The 14,210-nt window shown below is 39.9% G+C and overlaps 1 protein-coding gene across 2 annotated transcripts in view; it reads left to right on the forward strand.

Moving 5' to 3' along the window:
- Positions 1 to 166: 166 nt before the first annotated feature.
- Positions 167 to 14,210, forward strand: part of INPP5F (inositol polyphosphate-5-phosphatase F) — an 84,290-nt gene continuing 70,246 nt past the window's right edge. Inside the window, exon 1 of one of the 2 annotated variants that reach the window (XM_034663359.1) lies at positions 167 to 456. In XM_034663359.1, coding sequence (XP_034519250.1) covers positions 429 to 456 — 28 coding nt within the window. In that variant the 5' untranslated portion in view covers positions 167 to 428. The remainder of the gene's footprint in view (positions 457 to 14,210) is intronic. The other variant, XM_034663358.1, reaches the window with a different exon arrangement.

A 14,210-nucleotide genomic window follows, 5' to 3' on the forward strand; every position in this document is an offset into this window, starting at 1 on the left:
CGGGGGGCGAGGAGGGGGGCGCGGCCGCCCCTCGGCGCTGGCAGCCGGGAGGGCGCCGCCTGCGGCCCAGGCTCCCGGGGCGGGGCGGGCGCGAGCGGAGGCGCTCGAGCTGTCATTATTTCCTGACGCGAGGGAGCGCCTGTCTCGCCTCTGCCCCTCTGAGGGGGACAAAGGGCCGGCGACCCTCGTCCCTCTGAGCGTGCCTCCGCGTCGAGATCCGCTTTGCTGCCCGGGGGAGCGAACCGGAGCCGAGCCGGAAAGTTCGAGCGAGGGGCGCCTGGCCTTAAAGGCCCCTTGCACTCTGGAACGGCTCTGGCATGTCCTTCGAGACAAGTTGTGGGTTCGAATCCCGTCCCGATCTCGGGCCACAAACGATCGCGCCAATTCAGTAGAACGTCCTGCGTGAGATTCACTCCCTGTTGACATCTATGGGTTTCTGGTCCCTTATTGTTAAAGGTGTGACTTCATTCTGGTTACCTCATAGGCACCCGATTTAAAGCACCATTTCTTTGATTTTAGTATTACAACTGAACTGCGTTATAATGTTAAACTTTTAATACTTTCGTATGACTCAGTATTGTCATACAGGATGTATCGTGGGGCCATGTTTGGGTGGCGTGTAAGCTGCTAGGAGATGCCTAAGTCTGCAACGATTAGTTTGCGTTAGGAAAATTAGTTGACAGCCGTGAGTCAAACAGAGCAGTCCCTGCCCTCAGAGAGCTGACAAAGGTCCAGGGGGCGGTTTCCTTTGTGGGGGGACTCGGTAGCACCTCCCCGTTTGAGGTTGCCCGTTCCTTTTCCTAATCACCTTAGAGAGCTTTCACTTTAGAAATGAGAGACTGGAGTTCTTTAAAGAAATAGCCAGAACATTTAAAACTTATTTGTAATTCTTTTTTTTAATTAAAGATTTTATTTATTTATTTGTCAGAGAGGGAACACAAGCAGGGGGAGTGGGAGAGGAAGAAGCAGGCTCCCAGCAGAGCAGGGAGCCCAATGCAGGGCTCGTTCCCAGGACCCTGGGATCAGGCTCTGAGCCAAAGGCAGACGCTTAACGACTGAGCCACCCCGGCACCCTCTTATTTGTAATTCTTGTGTGTAATGTAGACAAGGATTACATGGTATGAATTGAAAAGTATACAAAGTCCAAATGAGCATTTCATATCACAGCTGTTATATGTTATAAGATGGTTTCCAAGGACCTTTTCCCTAATATATTATTCCCAATCTCCCTAATATATTATTCCCTAATATATTATTCCCAATATATTTCCATAATATAATGTTCCCTAATATATTATTCCCAAGCCTTACAGAAGCAGGTGGTGGTATCCTCTTTTTCAGGTGAGAAGACAGGTGTGAAACTTGAGTAACTTGCCAGAGCTCACAGAGAGGGCCTCCAGAACACTTTCCAGCAGGTTCCACTGCTTTCTTATGAGGACCTGCTAGTTGATTTGTGAAAGCAGTGAAGGAGAACTTATTATTTTTTCCTAGGCTCTGGGTGTATTTTCTAGCTATTACATTTTATTTCCTCTATTCAGAATGGAAGAGAAATGACTGCATCCAGATAAAGTACTTGATGATCTTGGGACAGAAGTTGTTCTAGATGGGATAATTTTGGCCAGTTTCCAGTCATTCTGTTCTGTTTTTCCTGATTTGACCATTTGCCTGGCACACTCCTCCACCCTGCCCCCAAGTTGGGGTAAGGCTTCAAATGCTCCTTGAAGACAGGTAGATGGAAAAATTCTCCAGGCTGCCAAAGAGCCACCTCTTTAGATTCTTAGGGCTTGACTATTAAAGCTGGATGGAATTTGAGATCACCTCCAGTTCACCGGACAGAACATTTTTCTGTGCCTCATTTTCTCAACTAGAAAATGAGGGTTGGGCTTTTGAGTCCTTGTATATCACAGAAATGTTTTTAAAACAATACCAGTTTGTTCAGTATTTGTTTACTGTACATCCCGGAGGACAAGAATTAATGTGTTTTGTAAAGAAACCGGAGATCTCTAGGTGGTCACCTGTGAATTTGGGCAGTTGATTAAGACATATATAAATAGGGTGGGCTTCATTATTTCCATTTCTAGCGCCAGTCTCTACTTTCTCTTAGCCTCAAAGATTGACAGAGGTGAACCAAGCTAGTGGAATTACATGCAAGGAGGTAAGGTCACAGGAGTCCTCTGAATAGCGGGGGTTTTAAGTGAATTGTCATTTTCTTTGGTTTATGTTTGTTTCTTGTACCAGGAGTCTCTCCAATCCTAATGATTGCTTGGAGATAAATTACTCCCCTCAGGTGAAGTCAGTCAGCTCTTCTTGGATGCTGGCTAGCAACTTTCAGTGGAAGGCTACTGAAACCCATACTTCTGAGCTAAAGAAGCTCAGATGAGTCACAGGCTTAAGCCTTTAAGGAATATTCACAGGGTAATCTGGGCCTAGATTTTGGATTAAGCCATGTGATTTGTATTACTGTTCATATATCCAAAGTCCATATCAAAAGGCAAATTAAAACAATTTTTGTCTGAATAAAATGGCTGTGGTCTTTGCAATTAAGTTTATATCACTTCTGAGGATATAGGAGACCACAGAGAGAAGTAGACCAAAAATCTAGAGGAAGGAAGAGGCCATTATGTTTCGGAAGTAACAGTCTGTTTTGACCTTTAGGTGTTCAAGTGTAGCCAGTGAATAAAGAATCCCATACATTAAACTTTACCAAATAGTTTTTCTTATCCAGTATTCAAGATCCTTTCTAAAGAATGGCTATTAATAATGGTATTTTAGGGGCAGCTGGGTGGCACAGCGGTTGAGCGTCTGCCTTCGGCTCAGGGCGTGATCCCGGCGTTATGGGATGGAGCCCCACATCAGGCTCTTCCGCTATGAGCCTGCTTCTTCCTCTCCCATTCCCCCTGCTTGTGTTCCCTCTCTCGCTGGCTGTCTCTATCTCTGTCAAATAAATAAATAAAATCTTTTAAAAAAATGGTATTTTAATTAGATAAGTGCTTTTCAGATCTTTTTCTATAGAATCATTTAATATTGTCTTCATTTTATTGGAACTTTTCCCTCTGCTTTCATGGACAGTTTTGCTATTATTTTAATGACAGCATTTAAAATCTCATTGCTTCCTATTGGCTATTTAACTGAATAGATTACTGACCAAGTTCTTTTCTTTTCCAAAGGGCAGTATTAAAAAACCCAAAAAGCCTGTGGGCGTTGTGGTTTTTGTTTGTGGCTATTGAACAACCTGAAAACAGTACTTTTCTTTTTCCTAGAGACATCAGAAGAATCACTATTGATATTTAAAGTTAAAATGACCATTTCCTTAGCCTGGAATGTTTGCCGGACCCTTTTCCTGCCGAATTTATTCTGTGAGACCCAGCTCAGATACTGTGCTCACCCTAGCCCACATCCCAGAATTATTCGTCACATTTATAGTGTTTCCAGGTGCTTTTTATGCCTAGTGCACACTTCGCTTACAGCCCATACTGCATCATCATGTGACAATAGTTTGCTTGCTTCGTTCCTAGTGGGCAGTCTTTCCCCAAGGCAAGGACTGCACTTACTCATCTTGGTATCTGGGCTTTAGAGTGGTTAGGATGAAGAAGGTCTTTTTGGTTGAGTTGAGCTAAAGTCCAAGTTTTTTCTCCGTAATATCATTGCCGTAAAGTAATATCATTGCCATGTTGTGTTATGCTTAATACTAATTTTAGGCCCTGTATTAGAATATTTTCTAATTGGGGCAGAAAATCTCTGTCCAGCTGGGTGAGGAAGTAAATATGAGGAAAGGTGAATTTCCACCTGTGTTATTTTTCTGATTTAGCATCATTTTTTTTTTTAATCTTTGTGGTAGTATTCCTTATTGTTTAACATTGTTTAAATTTTTTTCAGTTTTTTCTTCTAGCTAAACACTTAAGTACTGTTATTTTTTTCTGGTCTTTCCAGTTTCTTAAGGGTAGTGAGGAGTCTGCGTTCATACATAGCAACTGCTTTTTGGTGGATGCTTATGTCTTTTGCAGGGTAATGACTACCAGAGATTGTTTTGTTTGCTACCAAGGAAAATGATAAAGCTCTGTGTGAATATTCAATAATCCCCTGAGAGTGGTGTTTTAGTATCTGAGAACAAAAATTATAATTTAAAGACTTAAAAAGGAATATAATACAGTTTACTATTGGGGAAGGGTGATATGGTCTTATCTCTTTAGTCTTAAAATTGCTTCCACTAAGTGCTTGTGGCTTTGTCTGATATGATGGTGTTATGTAATTTCCTGCTGAGTATTGCTTCATTCTATTCTGAGACTGAGTGACCATAAAAAGATGGCAAAGCATCTGTCATATACATAACATTCATAAGCATGTAAACTATATTTATAGATATGATACTCTGAATGATGAATATCAGAGAACATTTTTTTGGAGGGGATAGTAGCTCTCAGAATTCACAGAAACCTTAAAAAGTGTTCCTGTTCTGCTTAGAGTTATTTTTTGATGAAAATTATTTTTAGTATGTCATATGAAGTTAACTTTTTTTGAATGAGAAATTATAGTTATGGAATTGAAATCCACATAGAACTTTTATCTCTTTTCAGGAATCCTATTTTATGAAACTAGATTGAGTTTATTTAGAGTTTTTATTGTCATTTGGTATTTACTTTGGAAAAAAATGATTTTGAACTTTCTCTTTTTAAAAAATCATGTTTAAAAATTCACAAATTATCATGACAAAGCATAATAAGGCATTTAAATTTATTTTTTAAGATTTTATTTACTTATTTGAGAGAGAGAGCGCAAGCAAGCACAAGCATGAGTAGGTTGAGGGGCAGAGGGAAAAGCAGACTCTGTTGAGCAAGGAGTCTGATGAGGACTACTTGATCCCAGGACTCTGAAATCATGACCTGAGCCCAAGGCAGATGCTTAGCCTGCTGAGCCACGCAGGCGCCGTAGGGCATTTTAACTTAAAAATTGATTATTGGGGTGCCTGGGTGGCTCAGTTGAATGACTCATTCTTGATTTCAGCTCAGGTCATGATCTTGGGATTGTGGGATCAAGCTCCGTGCTAAATGCAGTCTGCTTGTCCCTTTCCCTCAGCTCCTCCCCCCGTCCCAGTGCTCTCTTGCATGTGCGCTTGGCGCTCTCTCTCTCTCTCTCTCATAAACAAATAAATAAAATCTTTAAAAAAATTGATTATTCAATCTATTGTAAAAATCTTTTTAACCATTTTGTTGAATAACTAGGTTTTTTCCTGGGGTCTTTAGTCTTCAGTTTCTTTTAAATGGCTTAGCAGTTTTATACCCCAAACCACTTTTCTTCAATAATTTATATTTCTAACAGGCTAGCAGTTAGGTTGATTGTACATTTATTTTATGAACATCGATGCTTGCAAGGTAGAAAAGACCCCTCTTTCTAAAGTAACGCCCCTTCTTTAGCTTAAAAAAAAAAAACCAGCCTAATTTGTCTGATGACATTTGCAATCAAGTAGTACAGATTTGGGGAAGCTTTTGTGCATATTTTGTTGTTTACATCGTCAACCGAGATTAATCGTAGTAATAGCAACAGCTTTTATGTATTGAGCATTTTTCTGAATCAGATTCTGTTCTAAGCCCTTGATATGTACTGTTTCATTTCATCCCCACAATAGACATCAGGAGGAGGGTTTTATTATTAACCTCATTTTATAAGTGAGGAAGCTGAGGCACAGAGAAGTAACTTGTCCAGGTTCACAGAGTAAGAGAATGAGGCTTCTAATCCGGTATATGACTCCAAAGCCACATTTTCCCCAGTATTGACAAAAATGTTTTGTAAACCTTTCTACCTTCTTGACTACAGTTATAGGATTTACATTTTTATGGATAGTATCTGAAATGTATCTTTAGCCATCATAATTATTATAGGGTAGCATATGGAGGAAATAAAAAAGCCTCAAAAGTCAAAACATGCATATTGAGAAAGGATCTATATAGAACGAAAGGCTGATAATGGGACTACTGGTTGGTTCTTTGACCCTACCCCCTGCCCTGACTCCTTGTTGCAAAATTAGTTTATGTAGTTACAGGGAATATTGTTATAGAATAGATTGCCCAGTGGTTTTTCCAAGTTATGGTCAGTTTATCAGGTTTCTCCTAAGTTTTTAGAACATTTGCAGTCTGGGAAGGGACTAGATACAGGGTAGAGCTTGGAGCAGAAACATTGATATGTACTGACTGGGAACTAGTTCAGCCAGTGATGAGCAACCTGAAGCCTTTCCCAGTCTATCTGTTGAGAGTCCTAGATCCAATTTCACAGGCATCCTTGCAGAGCACATAAAGCGGAGAGGGAGTGGAGGAGAGAAGGTCTTCAGGACAGCCACCTTCAAAGAGGGCCAGAACCTTTGTAGAGTCACTGGTTCCTAGACGCTTGTGTTCTGATCAGGCCTGAGCCAGCAGATGCCAGGCTTGCCAAAGGCTGGCTTCAGAGAAGAGGCATTGTCAAGGCCTTTGGGCTAGAGCATTCAGGTGCCAGAAACCAGGGAGTCCTGACAGCTTGGTGTTTCAGAAATTTGGTTGCAATCGTGCAGCTCCCGGATGCCTTAGCAGCATGACTCCCCTTTGTCCTAACTGCCCAGCCTAACTTGGCCCCAGTAAGGAGACGGAGGTATAGATTTATTGCCATTTCCTGAGGACCTGGTCTATAGCAGGTCTTCTGTAAAAATTATATTGAATGAATTGTAATGATTCTAGTCCCTGGTCGACCCTGTGTATCTTGAGCAGCAAACGGGCTGTTGGGAGGATTAAACAGAGACTATAAGAACGGAAGACCAGAACACTGCCTCTCTTGCCAACCAAAAAAACCTGTTCTTATCGTCATTTTACTCATAAAGGGGGGAAATCTAACTTATAAAGTCTGGGACTCAGTAAGTCTCTTGTCTTTTTCAATGAAAATAAATGGGATACAAAGACATTTTTATTTTTCTTGAACTGGCCCTTATGCAAAAAAAAAAAAATCGCTTGTTGTTGAATTTGGTCCTTGTGATTTATAACAAAATTAGGTGATGGATTTGCAGATAGAAGCTAGACTATTGGAAAATCAAACTAGTTTGTTCTGTTGATCGTGTGGATTCTCAGAGCCATAGTCAAACTTTGGTGTGGTTTCATGGGGATTTAAATGGGTTAGATCTTTGTAAGCTGTATTACTATCTTTCTATGAATAAACTAAACTGGTCTATTTCTGTTCAAATGTTTTAAAATATAACCTTTCAAAATTTAGTCTTGCAAACACAAGCCCTGAGAAGTAACAACAACGTCCTAGAACCTCTAACAAATTACTTGTTAGCTAGTCTGAGTTATAATCATTATGTATTAACTGACCATAATTGAGCTGAGAAGAACATTTGGAGTATATTTAACCAAATAAAGAAATAATACATTTTTTAAATTATCAGTAGCTGTTGATAATATGTTAAGTAGTATTTTAGAATTGATGATAAACACTGAACATTTAGCATTATAGTACTATCACAACACATACTGGTAGGATCTTAATTAAATCCTGTGCTGTTAGGATGACTCATTTTCCGGTTGCTGTGAGACCCTTAAAGAAACTGCTCTCATTCACAAAAAAAGCATCCACTCCTGCCTGCTTTCTTTGGTAAGGCTGGTTGAATGAAATACAGGTTGATTTTAGGTCAGTGTTCCTTGTTGTTTTTTCTTTTAAGTTAATTCATTTTATTTCAGGTTCATTCAAGTTTAACCATTCATTTCTTTAACTTGATAGTGGGATTATTTAAAAGTACATTTTCTTTATGAATCTTTTTTTTTTTTTGAAACGACTTTTCACTTACACTGAACTTCAAATTTCAGTTTCTGCAATGGTCAATATATACAATTTGAAACAGTCACAAGATCTGAAATACTAGGAAATTTTAAGCACTGCCATAATGTTTTTAATTTTAGTAGTTTGCATGTATAATATTAATGATGCTTCTGAATATCATTACACATTGTTTTTATGCCAGGTATATACATTCTTCTCCCTATTTCAGGCATATATACATCCCCCACCCTTGGGCAACAGACCAAATTGTTGAGCAGAGCAATCGTTTGCTACTCTTCCTTCTGGGCAGTTGTGCTTCTTGACTTCCAGGATTCATCTCTAGTAGCTATTTCATTTATTCCCCTTTACTTCTTTCCAGTGCACATCTCCCTTGACTTACGATGGAGTCACATCCTGATAACCCATTGTAAGTTGAAAATATCCTACGTTAAAAGTGCCTTTAATACACCTAACGTACCAAACATAGCTTACATAGCCTGCCTTGAGTGTGCTCAGAACACTTCAGTTAGCCTTCAGTAGGCAAATCATCTAATGCAAATCCTGTTTCATAATCGAGTGTTTAATGTCTCCTGTAATTTATTGCATACTGCCCTGAAAGTGAAAACAATGGTTGTATGGGTACAGAATGGTTGTTAAGCGTGTGGGTTGTTTACCCTTGGGATCACAGGGCTGACTGGGAGCTATAGGTAGTGGGAGGCTGCCCAGCATTGTGAACGTATGGTATTGGCATGACACTAGACCAGGAAAAAAAAAAATCAAAATTTAAAATTCGAAGTACAGTTTCTACTGCATGAATATTGTTTTTGCACCATTGTAAAGTCAAAAAGTCATAAGTCAGACCATCATGAGTTTGGGGGGGGGGGCATCTGAACTCCCTTTTTGCAAAGCAGCAGCCTCATTTCCTCCCTGTAATTTTGTGTTCTATTTTTTTCTCCTTCCAAATTCTATTCAGTCTGAAATTCTGTGAGTCATTTATTTATTCTTTCAACATTTATTGAAGACCTGTCTGCTGGGCACTGTGCCAAAGAAAAAGGTGGATAAAACACTGTACCCTGTAGCTGAGGCTGTGGTCCAATGGGGGAGAGACTTACACAGGATTCTAGAGTGACAGATGCTGTGACAGAGCTTAAGGCCCAGTTCTGTTGGGATGCTTGGGTTGGGTATTAAAATTTGAGGTTTTAGTGTTGTCTTTTTTTTCAAGGTGGTGAAAATCTGTTTTTCTTCCTAATAAAGAAAATGGGAAAAAAGGTGCTCTTTTATTTGATTCTGTGAAGCTGCTTCTAGCTCTAAATAGTCTGATTGCTTCTCTAAGAGTGGAAAGCCCTGGGAAAAACTAGCTATATACACTAGTAAACTTTTAAGGACTTTTTTTCTTGGCAGACGTAACTCTTTGTATGCATAATGACTTCATTCTAACTGGGTACTCAAAAAAAAAAAAAGAAAGAAAGAAAAAAGGGTTTATGAGAATGAGTAGTGCCTACTGGCCAGACTGAAATAGTACAGGCTCTCCCCCTTACCTCCCACCCACAGGACACTCTGTGTTTGATCTAGAAGCATCTTCATTTGGCCAATTAAAAGGGCAAATCCTAGACCCGATGGTGGGTTTGAAGGCCAGCTTTTTGTTGGTGGGGACATATGGTGGCAGAATGACTATTCAAGCCAACCTAGATGGAAGAGAGTAATAGTTTTGAACAAAGTTTTTATTTTTTTATTTTTTTATTTTTTTTTTTTTTTAAAGATTTTATTCATTTATGTGACAGAGAGACAGCCAGCGAGAGAGGGAACACAGCAGGGGAGAGGGAGAGGAAGAAGCAGGCTCCCAGCTGAGGAGCCCGATGTGGGACTCGATCCCGGAACCCCGGGATCACGCCCTGAGCCGAAGGCAGTCGCTTTAACGACTGCGCTACCCAGGCGCCCCTGAACAAAGTTTTTAGGAAAGGCTAGGAAATTATTTAAACACCAGCTGGGAGAAAGGTTGCATATATTTAATTGAAGTGCTAATTTTATGCATCTTGGTAGAGAGCTCTAAAATGAGGAAGGAAAATACCAGTTGTTAGCTCTGATTTAACTTTCAGGATCTGATTTCTGAAAGATATATCAAAGAGCAGTTTAGGGGAGCACAGGTGAGGGGTATATCCCAACCTTTGGGTAATGCATTATGAGTTTGTTATTTGAGGATTTATCTAATCCTTATTTGAACTGACTAAATTGTCAGCTTCTTAAGGTAATGAGTTCGGAAAATTGTAATTTAAGCTGTACTTGCCTTCATTTATTCTCAAGCCATGTCTTTTAAACATGTGTGTCTCCTGTGCTAGTATTCTGAATGGACTGTGAAGTCCATGCTTTCATAATTTTATACATTTCCAGCAGGTCCCCCCAGAACCCGATTATATCGTCGGACCTTTCACAAAAGTCTTTTTCTTTGTCCTCTGTCTTTTTGGAGTTGCACTGGCCTTTTCTTGAGATGTGACAATTGGAACTTTACATGCCCAAGAATCGTAACAATTTTTAGATTGGTTATTGTAGAGTTTAAAAAACAATTTCTGATATCCTTCATGATCATGGTCAAAACTTCGTGGCTCTGTTACTGCAGCATAATTAGATCCCTATTTAATGGAAAAGTCTAGAAATTCTTAAGATCCCTTTCCTAAGTAATGTCTCTCATCTTTTAAGTATTCTTAGGGTTATTTTCTGAAATATTTCTTTATACTAGCTTAGATCAGCTTTTATGCCAACTAACTATGTTATGAGATCTTTATGTAGATTGTAGTACTTTATTTCATGAAAGTGATTTGAGTCCTACATGGTGCCGGCATCATCTATGAATCAGACTGATAGGATAAAATTACTAAGGCAGGTTCCACCCAGTAACCTACAATCCCTTAGACCGGTAATTCTCAATCTGCTGGTACATTAGAATCACCTGGGGGAAATTAAAAAAATACCTGTGCCAGGGCCCCACCCTAACCAACTGAGTCAGACTCTCTGAAGGGGAGGGGCCCAGGCATCCACATTTTCTAAAGCTCCCAGATGATGATCCTGAAAAGCCAGGACCAGCAACCCTTGAGTTAGAGTTCACACTGGGAAATCACCAGCTGCTAGAACTTCTAAATTGGATTAGCTCCTTAGCTTGCTGAACGCTGGAAAATAATTACCATTAGAGAGTTCAAAAAAATGTGTATCAAACTTGGCATTTATAAGATGGCACCTGAGTCAAATTATTCCCTAACCTGTTTTCCTTGCTTAATTAAATTTTGAGAACTGAAGCATGAGCTAACAATGGAAACTTTCAGTTCCTCGTGTTAGAACCCTTGTCCTCATCTGTTTGACTTTGGTGTTGGTGATTGTCTTTTCAGAGCAATAATATCCTTTGTCTTTAGCAGGAAATGAAACTTGGGTCTGATTATGCATACTCTAGCACCTTCTTTTTTTTTTTTTTTTTTTTCCTTAAAGACACAAGTGAAACTGCCTATAAACTTCAGTAGATGTGTGAAACGCAGGCTTATCTTGGGCTGAGGGAGCGCCAGTCACTCTGGGCACTTGGAATGAATGACTCATGCACTCTGCAGGCACACATTATTTAATCACTTGTTTTCTGTGTACCAGGAAGAGGAGGGCGTGTGAAAATAGAAGCCATGTACTGCCAAATGGGTCTGAAATAAGAGTGGAAATGTTGACCTAATGGGTCAAACAAGTGAGCTATGACAAAATACCCAAATGTCTTCGGGTGTATGTGACTTTGATTATTTCACTAATTTAAATTTGGCATTATTTCTAAAGTGCTATACTTTGGTAATTTGTAAGTTACCTCTACTAGGTAACTTTGAAATTCCTGAATTTTAAAACCTATTTGCCGATTTCAAATGTTTCTCTTTCAAATTTGCATGACACATGGGACTGTACCTTTCGAAGGAAAGATTAGGAAGCAATCTGTTTGTTGGAGCAGGTCCATTCCCTGGCTTTTCTTTGTGGAAAGATGCCCACTGGTCACCCTCTCTGCCATGCGATTCCTTCTGACTCCAGAGTAGCCATTAATATTGGTGACAGGGTGTCCATTACCGAGTGTAGTTGCCACATATGCTCAGACTACGATCTACATATGTCCTCTGTATATACAGACTCCGCTAATACCACCTTTTATTTCCTTAGTGAAGAGTAACAGGTTAAAAACACCCATTTTGAAGTGTACTGTGTGCACAGTGCTGTACTAGGCAACAGAGTCCAGCAGTTTAAAGAAAAACACACTCCACTCCCTTCCTGTGCAGGTTATGTTGCCTGTTTAGGCCTTCCTCTATTGTTTTGTCTTGTCTGTACATGGGTAAGGGAAGCCATGTGCCCCTGCTAGACCTTTTAAGATAATTTAAAGTTTCCTCGAATTTTCAGGTAAGTCTTCCATTGTGAGAAATCGCAACTGAATTATTTATTATATTTATTGAAAGATAAATGCTTTTAGCATTAAGAGCGCCATACTGGAAAAGACTGGTCTTTTGGGGCTTCCTTTAAAAACAGTAAAAACAAGATGTTTGTCTTATTAAATGTCATTGAAGATAAGCAGTTGGTAGGAGAAATCCATTTTCCATTTCAGTATTTCATGCTTACTTTTACTTAATTATCCATTCATTTGGTTCAATAACTATTAAATGAGTGCCTGCTACCAGTGGCAAATAAAACAGGCATAGAATTAAATAAACGGCGTTGAGACTTAAGTCTCTCCTTTAAGTGGTTAGTTGAAACTACACTTATTTTAATTATTAGTATATTAGGAGTTATTTCTACCTTTTACTTATGTTTTCCATTTATTGTGTGTATGTGATTTGTTGTTGTTTTGTTTTTTCTTTTTCCTACCACTTTCTTCATCTTCCATTGGATAGCTTGAATTTTCATCAGGTGTCTTTCTGTTGCTGATTAATAGTTATACATTCTATTTATATTTTTCTATGGTTTCTCATGATTTAGTACTTATTTTCACATATATAGTGAAAGTGTACCAATATTTGTGTCTTTTCTCCAAGTATATTTTTACCTCGTTTTAGATTTTACCTCTTCTAGATTCTCCCTCTCTCCTGTGTGTAGAGGGTTTAGGGGAAGGGAGGAAGCTGCCTCTGTGCTCAGTTTGCCGTTTGGACCCAAATGGGTTGCTGGGACCGAGACCAGATGCCTAGTTATGAACTGTTCAGACCTATAGGTCCATGTTTCATGTTTTGAGGAAATGAGATTCTGGGGCACATCTAGGCATTGAGATATTTTCATAAAGCATCTATTACTCTGAGAAGGCTTTCAGGAATTATGTCCTGCCATAAGATTTAATAAGTAAAAACATTTTGAAGGTGTTTTTTTTTTCTTCTTTCCTCTTTAACAAAATCCATATGTAGACCCTTGAAATAAAAATCTTGGAAATATTTGAGTGGTGGGAACCTGGAATTCTAAACATATGTACATTTCCCAACTTGAGCTAAAGGTTATTGAATATTTATGTGCCAGACGTTGTGTTGGGCACTTTTGCATAATTCTCTCATTTGCTGCTTATTACAAACCCTGCAAGTTGGATGGAATTTCCACTTACGGCAGAGGAGCTGTTGCCAAGAGGGGTTCAGAGACTGCAGTGGGGCTGAGACTCTTCACCTGGGGCACAGAGGGCAGGCGGTACCCTCACCGTGCCCACATCTCCAGACTCTAGTCTCCTGGTTCCAGTGTCTGCCCAGGCTGTCCTTGTGCACCTAGCCCTTTCCTGTCACCTGGATCTCTGGCGTGAGGCCCGCCCTCTTATGTCCACACACTGGTCCTTACATTCAGTCTTCTATGCAAATCTGCCCCGTCTATATGGAACAGCTCCTGTGTTTACTCTCTCTTGTCCCCCAGAGTGGTCCCTGTGTAGTTCTTCAGCCTCCTCCTTACAGCTCTTCACCCCGCAGTACCAAACTGTCTAGAGCCCTCCCTGCATTCAGTAAATATTTGCGTGCCTATTATGTGTAAGCAGCCTGCCGGAGGTAGGGCTGACAAGAGCGTTTTGAATGATCCAGATGGGGAAGGTTAGGGTTAGTGGCAGTGGGTTTGGAGAGAAGTGAAACAGTCATCAGATATTGAGGAGAAAATCAATAGGACTTGGGAAGGAAGAAAAGCACTTTGGATATCTCCCAGGTTCTGGCTTGTGCAGCTGGAATGATGGTGGGGAGCTGAAAGCCCTGTACAAATGTAAAATGAGGGTATTACGCTCCAGAATGTTTTGTAGGGAACCTTATGGTGTCAGAGGTACATTAAAAAGAGCCCTGGACTAAGTGGGAAATGGTGTTCTAATTTTGACAAGCTTGTGTTGTATTGGGCACAGCCAGCCCTAACGTCTTTATCTGAAATAGACCGAGTGACCTCAACTTTGCCACTATAAGTAGTGAACCCTTCTTTACACTGTGACTCAGTGT

Source organism: Ailuropoda melanoleuca, chromosome 6, assembly GCF_002007445.2.
Source record: "Ailuropoda melanoleuca isolate Jingjing chromosome 6, ASM200744v2, whole genome shotgun sequence".
Classification (NCBI taxonomy): Eukaryota; Metazoa; Chordata; class Mammalia; order Carnivora; family Ursidae; genus Ailuropoda; species Ailuropoda melanoleuca.